A 17043-nucleotide genomic window follows, 5' to 3' on the forward strand; every position below is an offset into this window, starting at 1 on the left:
AATACAGCTGACGCCAAAGAATTGGCATTTAGCAAATAAATTTCATAATATGTGGCATATGTTTGACTAAACGTGTAAGTAACTACATTAAAGTCAGTTATAATATTTACTGATCTAGTGAACTGCTCTCTATAATGTAGAAGTATAGGGTGTTAGGAAAATAGTGAGGAAATTATGAAATCTGAAAATTAATGTAATAAGAATATAGAGCATGTGCCAAATACATACATATTATTAAAATGTATGTACGAATGCATGTATGTATATTTCCATCTCCTCCTAAACAACTGGGCCAATTTCAACAAAACTTGGTACACATATCAATTACTGTGTGGAAATAATAGCTATGCGGAAAGAACTACCTACCTATCAAAGAGGGATGGGGGTGGAGGAAAGAGTGTAGCCCATGATACACAAATACCCAGACTTTATTATGCCACTATTAGAGAATAAGAGCACTTGGTGATTTGCAGTAAATTCCACGCATAATTTCAAACCTTTATGAAACTTTCTCTCACTGACAAACCCCTAAAATGAGGAAAGGAAAAAAGTTTATTGCTTACTACATTTCCATTGTTCTTTACAACTGCATTCATGAGACACTTTGCAGACAGTATTAACATACACTACGGAATGTATCTGAAAAATTATATCATTGTATGACACGTATTTCGGGAGATATGAGATCATAAACTTTGAGCTGTGGGAAACGAAACTGCAGTGCAAAATTTGCTAGAGATGCAGGTGTAATATGTTAAATATATATGACAGTATTATGAGAAAGCTAGATTGCTACTCACCATACAACAGAGATACTGAGTTGCTAAAATATATATATAAACAGAAAGAAACTTCCACATGGGAAAAATATATTAAAAACAAAGATTCCAAGACTTACCAAGCGGGAAAGCGCCGGCAGACAGGCACATGAACAAAACACACAAACACACACACAGAATTACGAGCTTTCGCAACTGGCAGTTGCTTCGTCAGGAAAGAGGGAAGGAGAGGGAAAAATGAAAGGATGTGGGTTTTAAGGGAGAGGGTAAGGAGTCATTCCAATCCCGGGAGCGGAAAGGCTTCCCTTAGGGGAAAAAAAGGACAGGTGTACACTCGCGCACACACACACACACACACACACACACACACACACACACACACACACACACACACACACACACACCCATATCCATCCGCACATACACAGGCACAAGCAGACATATTTCTGCTTGTGTCTGTGTATGTGCGGATGGATATGTGTGTGTGTGTGTGTGTGTGTGTGTGTGTGTGTGTGTGTGTGTGTGTGTGTGTGTGTGTGTGTGTGTGTGTGTGCACGTGCGCGAGAGTGTACACCTGTCCTTTTTTTCCCCTAAGGGAAGTCTTTCCGCTCCCGGGATTGGAATGACTCCTTACCCTCTCCCTTAAAACCCACATCCTTTCATTTTTCCCTCTCCTTCCCTCTTTCCTGACGAAGCAACTGCCAGTTGCGAAAGCTCGTAATTCTGTGTGTGTGTTTGTGTGTTTTGTTCATGTGCCTGTCTGCCGGCGCTTTCCCGCTTGGTATATATATATATATATCACACACACACAGTGGTGCCAGAGCCTGCAGTCGTGTGTGTGTATAAAATCGTAAGTGAAAGAATTAAGATGACTGCTGGTATTATATAAGAATGTTCCGAAAAGTATGGCCCTCGAATCTTTTATGGGAAAACTCTTAAAGCTTGTTGAATAAAATAAACGTTATTAACATTCCGTGTCTGTATTCTTCATGTCTATCTATTTTTTTCTTAACATAGTCACCCTTGTAACAAACACATTTCTGCTAACGAGAGGCCAGTTTGTTGATACTATCACTGTAGAATGTTTGACTTTGTTGATGGAGCCACATCATCTCTACTTGCACCACTTGATCAGTATTAAAGTTAAGTCTAGTGAAGTGTTCTTTAAATTTTGGAAACAGATGAGAATCCAATGGGGCCATCTCGGGATTGTATGGAGGATGATCGATGTCGGTGAACCCAAAGTATTTTATTGTTGCAGATATCGCAGTGCTTGTGTGTGGTCTGGCATTGTCAAGTGGAGGAGGAAGTGTCCATGTGTGGACAAACATTTTGAATTCGTGCTTTCAGTTTTCTGAACTGTTTTCGCACACTGACATAGTTACGTTACACACCACCATGTTAAGTGTTGCAATTTGGGACCTTCTAGAGGCAGAGGGTTGCAACTTGTGCCATTGAAGTGCAAAAGTCAACAGAGTAATATGCATGACATGTTATAATTCAACTGATACTGAGAATAGAATTAAAAAATTTGGAGGCATTAGTTTTCAGTACACCCCTGTAAAAGTGCTGCAATGGGAAAGATAGCTGTGGTAGAGAACACCTAACAATGGTGGTGGTGTACAGGAAACCTGTAAATGTATGGATCTAGCTCACTTATAAATATGAGCTACTCTGTGGAGAACAAGGGGATGAAAAGTGCAGGAAGAGCCATAAACAGTGTGGAACAGGGGGATGCCAATGTGTGTGGTATGGACTTGTGGCATATTGTATGATGGAAATGACAAATGTTGAAAAACACAAGTAAAAAACAAAATGTAATTAGCAGTGGGGGCCTAACAGTGTGTAGTGTTTGGTGATAGTGTCCACCACGTGGTATATTTGTTGTCAGATTCTGAAAGTGTGGCTCTTGTCTCCAATGAACAGTTAAAAACCACATTAGAAAGAATCCTGCCAGCATGCTGAAGTCTGAAGGGATATTTTGTTCTGTAGCATTTTGTTGGACATAAATGGAACCTAGCAATCAAAGACAACGGAGGTTTTGGAGAGACATCATTGAGTGCTACCATTAAACGGAGGAAGAGCTCCACACCGACAAGTCCAAGTGAATAATGTGAATAAGAAAAAGTGGGTTTGCACACTTTTAGAAAAGGTGACTTCCTTCAATCACAGTACGGGTTTTTAATGCAGCATTGCTTGAATGTGGCATGAGTGTTTTGAAAGTGGTGCATTTTGGGATTCTACCTAAAACCATGAACCCACAAGCTGGAACTTGTTTTAACATACGTATGTCATTTTGAAAACTGCAAGTAACGTTAAGTATGGCATAGAAAGTTCTGGCAGGATGTAAATAATTTAGGGGTAAAAGCTAACATCTCACCAAATAATAGGTTAAGTAGTTGACAAACAAGGCTGAAAACTTCGCCAGCTTTCAGATGGAAAACACACACACATACACACACACACTTGCCTAAAAGCTGATGATGTTTACAGGGATATAGTTGTCATATTATGTGACCAATCCACTCACTGTTGTCTTTGCTCTGTTGTTCTCCTAAATGACCTTTCTTCACCAGTTATTTGCAGAACTTCCTGGTTAGTGGTTTTATCTGTCTGCTTTATTTTGAACAGGTGTCTCCATTGGTATAACTCATACTTGAAGAGATTTCATTTCATTTTTGCCTGTTGCCCTCATTTCACAGCAGTACAGTGCTATGATCCAAATGCAGCCACCCACTTCTCATGCAAGTATTCATGTTGTTTCAACAAAGTATTTTATATTTATTCATGAACATTGCGTTTGTTACTCTAATTCATTGTTTTATATCGCTTCTGCTTCTTCCGCCTTTGGTCATCGTACTTCCTAAATATTTGTATGAATTTGCTTGTTGTACTTTGTTTCCACTAATTTTGATGTTTATTTCTCCAGGTTCCTTGGGGCACACAGGTATTTTTGTCTTGGAGTTAATTTCCATTTTATGCTCATCCTTTAGTACTGTATAAATAATTTCTAAGATTGTTTCCAGATTTCTTTCATCTGCATCTAGCACAGCTATGTCAGTCACAAACCTAAGCATGTATATTTTTTCTCTATTTATTCTGTTACCTGTACAGTATACATTGCACTTACTGATTGCATGTTTTGTGTAGGTGTTGAATTGCATCTCAGTCTAATCCTTTTAAGAATTCTAGTGTCTTTTTAAGTATTTCTTATCTTTAGTGTCACTCTTTTTATTTGTATAATTCATTTATTCATCTGTCTCTGTAGTCTAGTTTAACCACTTTTAAGTTGGCAGTGTGGAATGCTTTCCTTTGTTTGTGGAAACTATACAAATTTTTCTATTAATACCAAAGCTTTTGTCAATTCTACCACAAAGACTTCTCTCTCGTGTTTGTGCCTTCTCGGAAACCAAATTGATATTCATCTAAACTGGCTTCAATTTTCATTTTTGCATCTGTGTATTATTCTTGCAAATTTGTAAATATTTTCAAAGTGAGAGTTATGGAATGCTCATAGTCCTGTGTTTTCCACATGTAGCTGCTTTTTTCCCCCTTTGGAAATGATATTTTTCTTAAAGTCTTCTGAGATAATATCAGTTTTTTATGTATATTAAGACATGTATCATGCTTCATTTCTGGGTCTAATGCTTTAAGCATTTCACTTAGGATGATATGAGTGTTGCTAGCCTTATTTTCTTTCAGATAACTGAATACTTATTCAGAATATTGTTTTCTAATTTCAGGTACAATTTCAATTTGTCCTATTTTCCCTTATTTTTCTGTTCTACTTAATTGTTCTCACTCTTCAATATACTGGGTGTCCAACATCCTGGAAAACAGGGAAAACTTGGGATTTTTTTTTGTTCTTGAAAACTCTGGGAATTTCTGCATTTTGCCAAAAAACCTTGGAAAAGGCATGGTGTCACATTTGATTTTGGGCAGAGACATTTGATTCCCTTCTGTGTGGCTTGCTGCAGTACGATGCTCACTGTTCACCCTCAGCTGAATGCTCTGGGACCATCCTCCACTGGGATTTTGGTATCCCCAATCCCCTCCCATTGATCACTATGATGCTTCAGCTAGCCAGCCAGCCCAGCCTGGCAGAGTCCAGATCAACTGTGTGGAGATTTGTTGCTGTTTATGTGGAATGGTTAGCATGTCTGTGACTGTAGCATCACTGTGCTACCCTGGTTTGTTGTTGTCATAATTTTGTGTGTTTGTGACACAATGTGACCAGCAAGGATCTATAATGAGTATTTGGTGTGGTTTACATTTACATCTGTCCAAATGTACTGACTTGTTTGCTGACATGGTTTTATCACTAAGACATGTGCCTATAGGGGAGTTTGTGGCCTGTTCAAATCATTTCTTTTTAATTGGGATACTAGGGCATGATAGGTTTGCATATACTATAATTTTTTGGATCTACAGTAGAGTCCTGCTATTCCAAACTAATTCGGGCTGAACAGTATTTGGCTTAGTGGGAATTCGGAAGAGGCGGATTTCATGAATAATACAGGGTGACACAAAAAAAGTGAACATTTCCACAATCCAATAAAACTAAAAGTGATGAAGGAAAGAAACAGCATTCATAGTAATTGAAACCTTACATGTTTGCCATTTACAAAACATTGAAGCCATTTATCATTTTTAAAAAAATTACATCCTTTGTATGGCGTCCTCGTGTACGAATACATTTGTGAAATCTGCTATCGAGATTCCTCATTAACTGCTGCAACATCTCAGCTGGGATACTGTGAATTGCATCCCGAATTCTCTGTTTTACCTCATCCAGGGTTTATGTATGAGTCGTGTAGACTTTGCTCTTGAGGTAGCCCCACAAGAAAAAATCAGACGGATTGCCAATGTGTCAATAACTGTCAGTGCTGATCGTTACTTGGAGATGTTACGAACTTTCGTTACACGTGAATTGAACAACTTTCTAAATGTTCAAGAAGCCCAATTTCAACAGGACAGAGTGACATCACACACTGCATGGCAATCAATGGCATATATGCTAGAATTGTTTGGCAACCGTGTCATCTCACGATTTGGTAACATTCCCTGGCCCCATAGATCGCCAGATTTATCCATTTGTGGTGCATCCTAATATGAAAAGGAGAGTTGTTCAGGTTTTTATAGATTGTCCTAATGTTAATAAGGTGTTCCAAAGAAAGCTGAAAAGCAAGAAAACACGAAATTGAGGGTAATCCAGAGTGTTCTGTGCTTTTGGACTTTAGGACATGTGGCTTACCTACAGTGCATGGTGACTGACAGGTTGTTCAGTTTCTGAGAGTTGTATATAATCTGTTTAAAAACGCTGCTTCCCACCACTTCTGGAATCCCTAAGAGTCATAGCTACTGAATAGTTTATTTCTTCATGAAGGGCATTCCATGTTTAGTTCCAGAAGTGTTATCTGATGCTGTCCATGAGAAGAGACATTTGACACGTCTCACTGCCTGCTTATGCCATTGCCCATGAATTCCAAAATTTAGCAGAGATCATGTCAGCAAAGGAAATCCTCAAAGAATTAGACGGGGATCATGTTTGAATATGTCAGTTGTGTATGATGATCATTGAGGTTAAGAGTGGACATGAAAATGTGAAGAAATTTATCAAGGGTGCTTGCAGTCTCTTCCATAGCAATTCTAGCCTCAAAGGATATTTGCTGATAACTCCATTCTGGTGAAAAAATTGACTAAAGTCACTCTGATAGCCATTTGTATCATTCATGATTTGGTCAAGGTGCAGGTGGTGGTGGATGCTTAACTATTAAAAAGCAATTAATACACTACTTCCAAGCTGCACTTGGTAGGCGCAATGAAACCATAGCAGAGAAAAGTACAATTTAAAAGTTTTCAATAGAAAATAAAAGAAAGAAGAGAGTGAGTAGAGATAAGCTAAGAGTGCTAAAAAGTATGAAAATAAAACTCATGGAAAGTGCCGAGATGTGACCACCTACCAAAGGCCTGAATATAGGCCCCGACAGTGGATGCATACTTTTGTTGATCCATTTTGCCTTCCACAATGACAAATCACCCAGATAATGCCATGAAAACATTCTGCAGACAATAACACTCACTCCTCTGGCCTGGACCCTTACAATGACTGTGGCAGGGTGTTTGCTTTCACATGTTTCATACCAACAGACATCCATCTGATGGAGCATAAAACTTAATTCATCTAAAAAGGCCATCTGTCGCCACCCAATAGACATCCAGTTGCTGTACTGACATGCAAATTCCAGTCTTTGTAGCCAGTGAACAGTAATCACCGTAGGTGCATGAAATAGGCGTCTGCTGTGGAGGCCCATGCACAGCAACATTTGCTGAACCATCATTGAGAATTCCCTGTTGGTAGCCCTTGGTTCATCTGGGCAGTCAGTTGCTCAACAGTTGTACATCTATTCACCTGTACACTTTTTTGCAGCTGTCCTTGATCCCCGCCATCTATGGGCCATGGTGCACCAATGTTGCCTCAATGCCAGTTTTGGATAGAGCCATTTTGTGAAGCACAGTATACTTTAACCAAGACTGCATGTGAACAGTTTACAAACTAAGCCGTATTGGAAATGATTCCACCCATGGTCCGAGAGCCAATGATTATACCCTTTTGGACATCAGAAGAATCGCTCCTTTTCTGCATTACGACCGAGACTGAACTGTTTCTGCATCCCCCAACATGCTTTATATACCCTCAATTGCTAGTGGTGCCACCTGCCATCTGTGAGTGGTTATTGCACATTGATGTTGGATGAAGGCAATGGTCACATTAATGTGACTGGATTGTGTAATTCTCTCTCCCTCTCCCTCCCTCTCCCTCTCCCTCTCCCCCTCCCTCTCCCCCTCCCTCTCCCCCCTCCCTCTCCCCTCCCTCCCCCCTCCCTCCCCCCTCCCTCCCCCCTCCCTCCCCCCTCCCTCCCTCCCTCCCTCCCTCCCCCCCCATCCCTCACCACCCCCTCCCTCCTCCCCTCCCTCCCCCCCCCTCCCCTCCCTCCCTCCCCCCTCCCTCCCTCCCCCCTCCCCTCCCCTCCCCTCCCCTCCGCTCCCCTCCCCTCCCCTCCCCTCCCTCCCCTCCCCTCCCCTCCCCTCCCCTCCCCTCCCCTCCCCTCCCCTCCCCTCCCCTCCCCCTCCCTCCCCCTCCCTCCCTCCCTACCTCACTCCCCTCCCTCCCTCCCTACCTCACTCCCCTCCCTCCCTCCCTACCTCCCTCCCCTCCCTACCTCACTCCCCTCCCTCCCTCCCTACCTCCCTCCCCTCCCTACCTCCCTCCCCTCCCTCCCTTCTCTCCCTCCCCTCCCTCCCCTCCCTCCCTCCCCTCCCTCCCTCCCCTCCCTCCCTCCCTCCCTCCCTCCCTCCCTCCCTCCCCTCCCTCCCCTCCCTCCCTCCCCTCCCTCCCTCCCTCCCTCCCTCCCTCCCTCCCACCCTCCCTCCCTCCCTCCCTCCCTCCCTCCCTCCCTCTCCCTCCCTCCCTCCCTCCCTCCTCCCTCCCCTCCCTCCCTCCCTCCCTCCCTCCCTCCCTCCCCTCCCTCCTCCCTCTCTCCCTCCCTCTCCCTCCCTCTCCCTCCTCTCCCTCCTCCCTCCCTCCCTCTCTCCCTCTCTCTCTCCCTCTCTCTCCCTCCCTCCCTCTCCCTCCCTCTCCCTCTCCTCCCTCCCTCCCTCCCTCCCTCCCTCTCTCTCTCCCTCCCTCTCTCTCTCTCTCTCTCTCTCTCTCTCCTCTCTCTCTCTCTCTCTCCCTCCCCTCCCTCCCTCCCTCTCTCCCTCCCCAAAATTACATTTGTCACTTAATTCATGTGCCAGATCCTGGTACATGGTTGACATAAACCAAGTTAATTTTAATACTTTTTCTTTTAACTCCAGGTATAGGCCCTCATTATGTTCCTATATATTGATTAAACTTGTAGATTTTGTGATAAAATCAATCGAAATTGGTTAGGTTCTAAGCACAATGTGACCCTGGGGAAAAAAAGGCCTGAAAACACGTTTTTTTTATTTTATTTTTTGTTTTTTTAGGGAGTCCTGGGCACTCTGATGCTCGACAGCTTTTTCTCTGTGCTAAAATCACGAAGTCTTTGTTCTCCTCAGTTTATGGTTCCTAATCCATTCCTTGTTGTCACTTTAATTTGTTGTATGACTCCTACCACAGCATTCATGTCACCCAAAATAACAACATTCTCCACGTCGTCTTTAATTTGTTCATACATTTCTTATATTTTGTTGTCGCCATGTCCAGATGGTAACATATCTCCTGGGATGACAGCTAAATATACTGGTCCTGCTTTCAGTTTAATTAGAATTATCCTGTCACTGTACTGCAAGTAGCCTTTGACTCTTTTTCCCCTTTCCTTGGACAATACAACAGAAACACCAGTTACTTTGTTTTGATCATCTGAGTATACTACATGGAAACTGCCACTCAAGAAATCCTCTTCATGTTCCCATTTAATTTTTTAATTTCCTAATATATCTATTTGTAGCTTTCTCATGTCCCATTTTATGTTCTCGAGGCTACCACAAATTTTCAGTGGTATTACATTCCTTGTTGCCACATTTATGTATTCTTTATTTGCTTTAATTTTATTCTTGTTTTGCTTACTATTATTAACGCCCTCCCCTCCCCCCACCTATCCTCTCCTGGATATCTGAGTGAGGGATTATTTCACCACTGGAAAATATAGTCCCTGGACGGTGCATCATAGATGTAAATGGTGTGTTGCAGTGAGTTGATTTATATGGTAGCTTTTCCTTGCTTTCCACATATATCAGTAAGACAGTTTGATGGTTACCCTCTTCACCTGCCTGTGTTTACTGTATTGCTGTACTGATTTTGTCTTCACTTGTAATTCATAGTGGAAGTGCTGCTGTCCACTTGTAGGCTAGTTTATTTAAGGTCCACTTTGAGTATTTCAATTCCTCATTACTGCCCATGTCTGGGAGCCTACTAGGGCGCCACCAGATGGATGTGAAAACTAGCTAAAGTCTAAAAGAGTACTTTACTTATCAGTTATTTAAATTACATGAAGTGTTGGTAGTAATTTTAGGACCAACTGGATTTTGGTCTTTGGAGCAAGCATTTAAATATGAGATTCTTATTTTGCAGCCGATTCGCATGTTCTAATTTTCTAGTAGCTACACTGGCATTTATTGTATTTTAAAATATGTACTGCCACCTACAGATGGCGTTGGATGAAGGAGGGAAACACTTTATCAAATCCCTTGTTACTATTAGAGCTTAGTGGTTCAGACTACTACTGCAAAGATTTATTTTTATTTACACGTCAAGTTCCATAGGACCAAATTGAGTAGCAAATCTCAAAGGCCATGGAATGTGTCAGTACATGAAATTACAACATAAAAGTAATAACAGATAAAAATGAAATGTTTATGAACCCAAAAAAAGTCAGTCCATAAGTTTAATTAAAACAATCAACAATATAACATGAGAGTCAGCTTAAGTTTTCAAGAAACTCCTCAACAGAACAAAAGGAGCGACCGATGAGGAAACTCTTCAGTTTAGATTTAAAAGTGCGTGGATTACTGCTAAGATTTTTGAATTCTTGTGGTAGCTTATTGAAAATGGGTGCAGCAGTATACTGCACACCTTTCTGCATAAGAGCTAAGGAAGGCCAATGCAGGTTGGATTTCTGCCGAGTATTAACTGAGTGAAAGCTGCTTATTCTTGGAATAAGCTAATATTGTTAACAAGGAACGACAGTGGGAAATATATGACCAATGTCAAAATACCCAGACTAGTGAGAAGGGGTTGACAAGAGGTTTGTCAATTTATATCACTTATTGCACGAACCACCCATTTCCGAGCCAAAAATATCATTTTAGAATGGGAAGAGTTACCCCAAAACATAGTACTATATGACATAAGTGAATGAAAATAAGCAAAGTAGACTAATTTCTGTGTCGAACGATCACTTACTTCAGATACTGTTCGAATAGTAAAAATAGCAGCATTAAGTCTCTGAACAAGATCCTGAACGTGGGCTTTCCATCACAGTTTACCATATATATGAACACCTAGAAATTTGAACTGTTCAGTTTCACTAATATACGTCGGATTTTGTCGAATTGTGTGTAAGAAACTGTAAAAACTGAGTCTTACTGTGATTTAGCATTAGTTTATTTTCTACAAGTCATGAACTTGACTTGAACTGCACTATTTGGAACTGAGCCAATGTTGCACACATCTTTTACTACAAAGCTAGTGTCATCAGCAAACAGCTGATCCCTGGGGGCACCCTCCATTTGACCGTACCACACTCAGACTCACATCACAGCCATGTTCAACACTGTGAAGAATGCCCTTTTGCTATCTGTTGTTGAAGTAAGAGGTGAACCAATTGTGAGCTGCTCACTATATTCGGCAATTGTCCAACTTCTGGAGCAATCTTCTGTGATCAACACAATCAAACCCCTTACATAAATCAAAAAAATATGTCAAGCGTTCAAAACTTTTTGTTTAACCCAACCAGTATCTCACAGAGAAAAGAGAATATAGCATTTTCAGTTGCTAAAAGATTTCTAAAGCCGAACTGTACATTTGATAGCAAATTATGTGATATAAAGTGATCAATTATCCCTATGTACACAGCCTTTTCAATAACTTCAGCAAACACTGATGGCATAGAAATAGGTCTAAAATTGTGTACATTATCTCTCTCTCCCTTTTTATAAAGCGGCTTTACCTCTGAGTGCTTTAATTGTTCAGGAAACTGACCTTTCCTAAACGAAAAATGACAAATATGGCTAAGTACAGGGCTAACATGTGCAGCACAGTACTTTAATATTCTGCTAGGCACGCCATCATATCCATGAGAGTCCTTAGTCTTCAGTGATTTAATTATTGACTCAATCTACCACTTGACTGTGTCACAGAGTAGTATCTCAGACATCAGTCTCGGAAAGGCATTTGCCAAGAGTTATATGACTCCCTGCAAAAACTAAATTTTTATTTACTTCACCAGCAGTGCTTAAAAAAGATTGTTAAATACTGTACATATATCTGATTTATCAATAACAGAAATATTTTTACTGCACACTGACTTTAAATCGTCAACCATGGCTGCTGACTGGACACTTCCTTCACAACTGACCACATGGTTTTAATTTTATCCTGTGAATTAGTTGTTCTATTTGCATACCACATACTCTTTCCCTTCCTAATAACATTTTTAAGCACCTGGCAATACTGTTTGTAATGGGCTACTGTAGCTTGATTGTGTCTACTTCTAACATTCTTTGTTCTACATGTTATTCTTATTCCACTAGTCAGCCCCTCAGGCTGCCTTTTACTGCTAGTATCCCTTTTAGAATGTTCTAATGGAAAGCAACTCTCAAAGAGCATGAGAAATGTGTTAAGGAAAGCATTGTACAGGGTGTACATCAAGTCCGCGAACACTTTCAATTATTTATTGTACAGGAACCAAACCAAACATTGTACAGATATCATAATATGTCATTTTGAAGAGAAACCCTGGAAGTTTTATATATATACTGCCAGAGCGTAGTTTGGTATTCTGCCGATAGTAAGCGCTAGCAGCAAACTTGGTGAGTTCAGGTGCAGGGTGAGTTTTCTGTGTGCAGGGGACAGCTGTTTCATGAAATGGTCTCCCTGATCACCAGATCTCACTCTGTGTGACTTCTTTCTGTGGGGACACATTAAAGATCTGGTGTATGTACCGCCTCTACCACGTGATGTAGCAGAGGTCCAGGAGAAAATACAGGAAGTGACTGCCACAGTCAACAATGCCATGCTGGTATGGGTATGGCAAGTATTCGATTTCCGTATTGATGTTTGCCATTTCACTCATGGTTCGCATGTCAAATATTTGTAAAAATGCTTTGAGTTTCTCTTCAAAATGCAATATGTATGACATCTGTACAATGTTTAGTTCTTCTGCAATGAATAACTGGAAGTGTTACCAGACTTTATGCACACCTTTTATTTGTCATCTATGTTATTGGCACTATAAACATCCTGCCATTCTTGTTCCTTGATGAGGTTGAAAAACACTCTATTGCCGTTGGATTAGCTTTTCTGCATAGTTTGTAATTATATGTGACATTTGTTTGAATACAAAAGCCTTTTAGTGTTAAAATTTGTGCATAATGGTCTGAAAGGCTATTTGCCCTTTACCGACAGAATGCTCATCTAGTAATGAAGAATGAATAAAAATATTATGTATGGCTGTGCTGCTGTTCCCCTGCACCCTAGTTGGAAAAAACTCAATCTGCATCAGATCATATGAATTCAGGAGACCTACCATCCTTTTTCTTGCACAATCATATTCAAAATTAATATTGAAGTCCCCACGTATAACTAATTTCTGTTACTTCCTATAAAGTGAATCAAGAACCCTTTCTAGCTTGAGCAGAAATGCTCTGACGTCAGAGTTAGGGTACCTATAAACAACAACAATTAAAGTTTAGTTTCACTAAATTCAACTGCCCCTGCACAATGTTCAAATATCTGTTCATTGCAATGCCGTGATACGTCTATGGACTCAAACGGAATACTATTTCTAACATACATGGCCACTCCCCCACTCCGCAAGGAACCCTTTGAAAAACAGCCAGCCAATCTGTATCATGGTAAAGGAGGCCTCCGAATTGTCTAATTATTTAGGTTGTACTCCGATGTACTAATAACTTCAGAGTCAACATCTATAAGCAGTTCAATAACTTTCTCTCTAATACATCTTATATTTCAAAAAAATATGCTAATTCCTTCCCTACTTGGAAACATGACGTCCTCTGAATGTGATTCCTTAGTTACAGGCACTTCCTTTAAACAGGTATACCTATCAGCTGACTTTAATCTAAAAAGGGTGCAGCTCTAACACCAACTACTACAGGAATTTTTCCATGAGTGATCCCACCACCACCCACTACACTGTTACCTATAAGCTTTGCCAGCATCCCATTCCCATACATATTGAGATGCAAGCCATGCCTAGTGAAACTGGTTCTACTGATAGACTCAACTGGCATCATTGCAATGTGACCCATGCCCTGTGCCATTAGTGCCTTCTCCAGCCCTATGTTAACACGCCTATGCTGAAACAGTTGCACGAAATGCACATTGGTGTCACCAGTTTGAATGGCCATCTTTTCAGGTCACCACCTACATAATTTTCTAGTCTCTATCAAGACCATTCCCAGCTCCACCCACTATCACTACCTGATCCTCCTTCGGAAAATTCCTACATAACTCCCCTATGCTGTCAGTCACCTGAGCCAACCCTACACTAGACTTCACAATGCTGGTGACCTGGTACTCACTTCCCAACACTTCCTGCAACAGTTGGCCCACACCTCTACCATGTGAACTATGTAGCAGCAGAACCTTCTTTCTGTTAGATTTTGCAACTGACTTAGGCCTCCTAACTTCCAAGGACTGGTGCATTTTTCCTACACCTACAGCTACAAGAGGCTCCTCTCCACTCAACTCTGACAGTTGGTCAAATCTACTGCACAAAGTACAACTGTCTAAATACAACATCCTCTTTGCTGTCTTCTTTCCAACTGCCAGTTCCCATTCCCTCCTCAACCTATCTAGTTCCTCCTTTGTGTATTGTAACTGCACCTGAAGGACACAGATCTTACACTCCTCTTCCTCCATCAACTTATTTGTACTACAGATTTTGCAATCCCAGGAGAGGATCTTGCTAGAATGCCCACTGGCTTCTCCACTGCATCCCCCCCCTCTCCCCAATGAAAATACTTTGAACAAATCCCACACCGTAACCCAGTACTCACAAACCTATGACAGAGCCCACACTTCTCACTCATGGTAAAATTTTACAGTTACTGAAAAAAACTAAAAGTCTATGTTACCTAAGTCCAGTTACATAGCTGTCTCGAAATTCTCTCTCTACTGAGAAAGCAACAACTTTTATTAATACTACTAAACCACAGGTAATGCCAATACCAACAAAACTTCACAAAATTTATTAATTACAACCAAAAATTCAAATGGTCGCTGGAACACTCGATTAAGTTAAAACAGTGAATGAAAATTTTACAGAAATATTTCACTAGAAACAATAAGAAACATCATCTGAAAACAACCACATAAAATAGACTAAATGACTTCTAAGCACAGAAAACTCCAAAAAACCACAATGAGTGAATGTTTCCAAAAGTTTATTAAAGCATTATTTTGCCCCAAACAGCATGAAACACCATTGAAAACTATTAAATTTAATAACTGTATAACGATGCACAAGCAACTTTGTCAATACATAGCTTTATAATCACTACCAAATTCTGGGGTGTCATTTCTTTTCATAACAGGACATTTTAGGTTGTCATCTGCAGCATGCTTAGTAAAGTGTTACATCAAAGACTTTTTATGCCCCATTTTGCTGCCCTCGATGGCAGGCCATCCTGAGCTTATATTTCAGAAAGATAATTCCCGCCTGCACATGGCGAGAGTTTCTACTGCTTGTCTTCTTGCTTGCAAACCCTACTTTTGCCAGCTAGGTCACTGGATTGAGAACGTTTGGAGCAGTACGGACAGGGCCCTCCAACCAGCTAGGGCTTTTGACTATCTAACATGTCAGTTGGACAGAACTTGGCACACTATCCCTCAGCAGGATATCCAACAACTCTTCCAATCAGTGCCAAGCTGAATAACTGCTCGCATAAGGGCCATAGTCAACCGACGAGCTACTTACTTGCTCAGTTTGTGAATTTTGAATTTTTCTGAAACAGTAATCATTTGTTTGTCTGTGTATTTACACCACATCTACTGATTTATGTCTCATTAGGATAATTTCTTTGTCATGCTTTTTTTCTTTTTTTAAATGCTTGTTTATAACTCTTAGATATAATTCAAATTTTTGTTTTTGTATTTTCAGGTGTTGAATTAATAAGTGACACTGAGTTGTCAAAAGAAATTATTTCACCCCCTTCAGTACATCAATCAAAAACCCAGTTGCAGGCATTTGCCATAGGAAGACTAGAACAATCCTGGGATGAGGATAATAGTAAAACTTCATTTTCTGAAAACTTGACAAAGAGTTGCAACATTACTGAAAGCTCTGTAATGGGCTGTAGGCATGCTTCATTAGGAACTGTAAATGTTTCCACTGAAACCAAGATGGCAAATGGAAGTATGGATACAAATGTGGGTGGCACTCTGTGTGATGAGAAACTAATCTCAACTGGCAGTTCAAATGGAGAAAACAAAGTGTCTGTGGTTACATCTGAGAGTGTGACTGTTGATGTACATTCAACCAACACCCTTCAGCCAGTTGTTTCTGAAAGTGAGTATTATATTGATAGTAGTATCAACTCTGATAGCATATTTCAGCCAGGAGTTTCACCTTGAATAGTTTTCGAAGTAACTACACTCCCTTCATGGGTATGCTGTGTTGTCTTTAGCTTTTGACAACATGGAGGTCAACATTGGTCATTGTCTTAACATATACTGCAAAACTACTAGAATTGCTGCTTTTTAGGCACTTTTTATATCCACTCCACTGGAATAATAGCTGAACCTCGAGAAATTACATCTCAAAACTTAGTATACCATTCCCAACACTTTTTGTTGTCAGGCGTTTAGTGCTCCTCTCATATTTTGTCATTGGTGTGTATTTTAATTCGGCAGTTCGTGCTATCCTTGTTATTGCTACATATGTGCAACTTTTATCTGATTTAGTAAATGTCTGGAAATAGTTTAAAATAGGTACTGTTTGTCAGTTTTAGTAGAACATTTAAACAACATTAAAAATTGCAACTTAAGACAGTGATAAATGGGTAGATAATTGTGTCTGTTCCAAGAATTATGTGACGTCCTTGGTTTCCTCTTGTATTTTCAGGCTTTGGCCACTCCAATGTTGTCAATCGCACTATAGTATTGTAGTGACCCAGTCAGCCTGAAATTCAGAACAACCACTTGCTTTATCATCTGAAACTCACTCAATAGTTTAATAAATTACTTAAGTCAAGAACATGTGTTAATTCAGTGAAAATGTTATGACGACAATTAGCTTAATGCTGTTAAATCTAATTATGTAACAGCAAGTTTGGTTACCTTGTTTCCTTTCAGGTAAATGATCTTAGAAGGGGTGTTTTTGATTCCAGCTAGAAGTTACTGTCAGAGTAACTACTGTCACTTCATAGGTTTGCTGTTTCCTTTACCTTCTTGTGGGATGGTGGGGAAGGGGAGGGGGGAGGAGAGGAGAGAGAGAGAGAGAGAGAGAGAGTGTGTGTGTGTCTTTCTTACGATAATTTTAAAATAAATTGT

At 40.4% G+C, this 17043-nt stretch overlaps 1 protein-coding gene across 2 annotated transcripts in view; it reads left to right on the forward strand.

The window, feature by feature from the left end:
• The window catches only part of LOC126297612 (uncharacterized), a 229024-nt gene that overhangs the window by 111514 nt on the left and 100467 nt on the right, over window positions 1–17043 (forward strand). For both annotated transcript variants that reach the window (XM_049988617.1, XM_049988618.1), the window contains one exon: window positions 15653–16060. In XM_049988617.1, the coding sequence (XP_049844574.1) occupies window positions 15653–16060 (408 nt within the window). The remainder of the gene's footprint in view (window positions 1–15652; window positions 16061–17043) is intronic.

The sequence above is a fragment of the Schistocerca gregaria genome, chromosome X (assembly GCF_023897955.1).
Source record: "Schistocerca gregaria isolate iqSchGreg1 chromosome X, iqSchGreg1.2, whole genome shotgun sequence".
In the NCBI taxonomy this organism is placed as follows: Eukaryota; Metazoa; Arthropoda; class Insecta; order Orthoptera; family Acrididae; genus Schistocerca; species Schistocerca gregaria.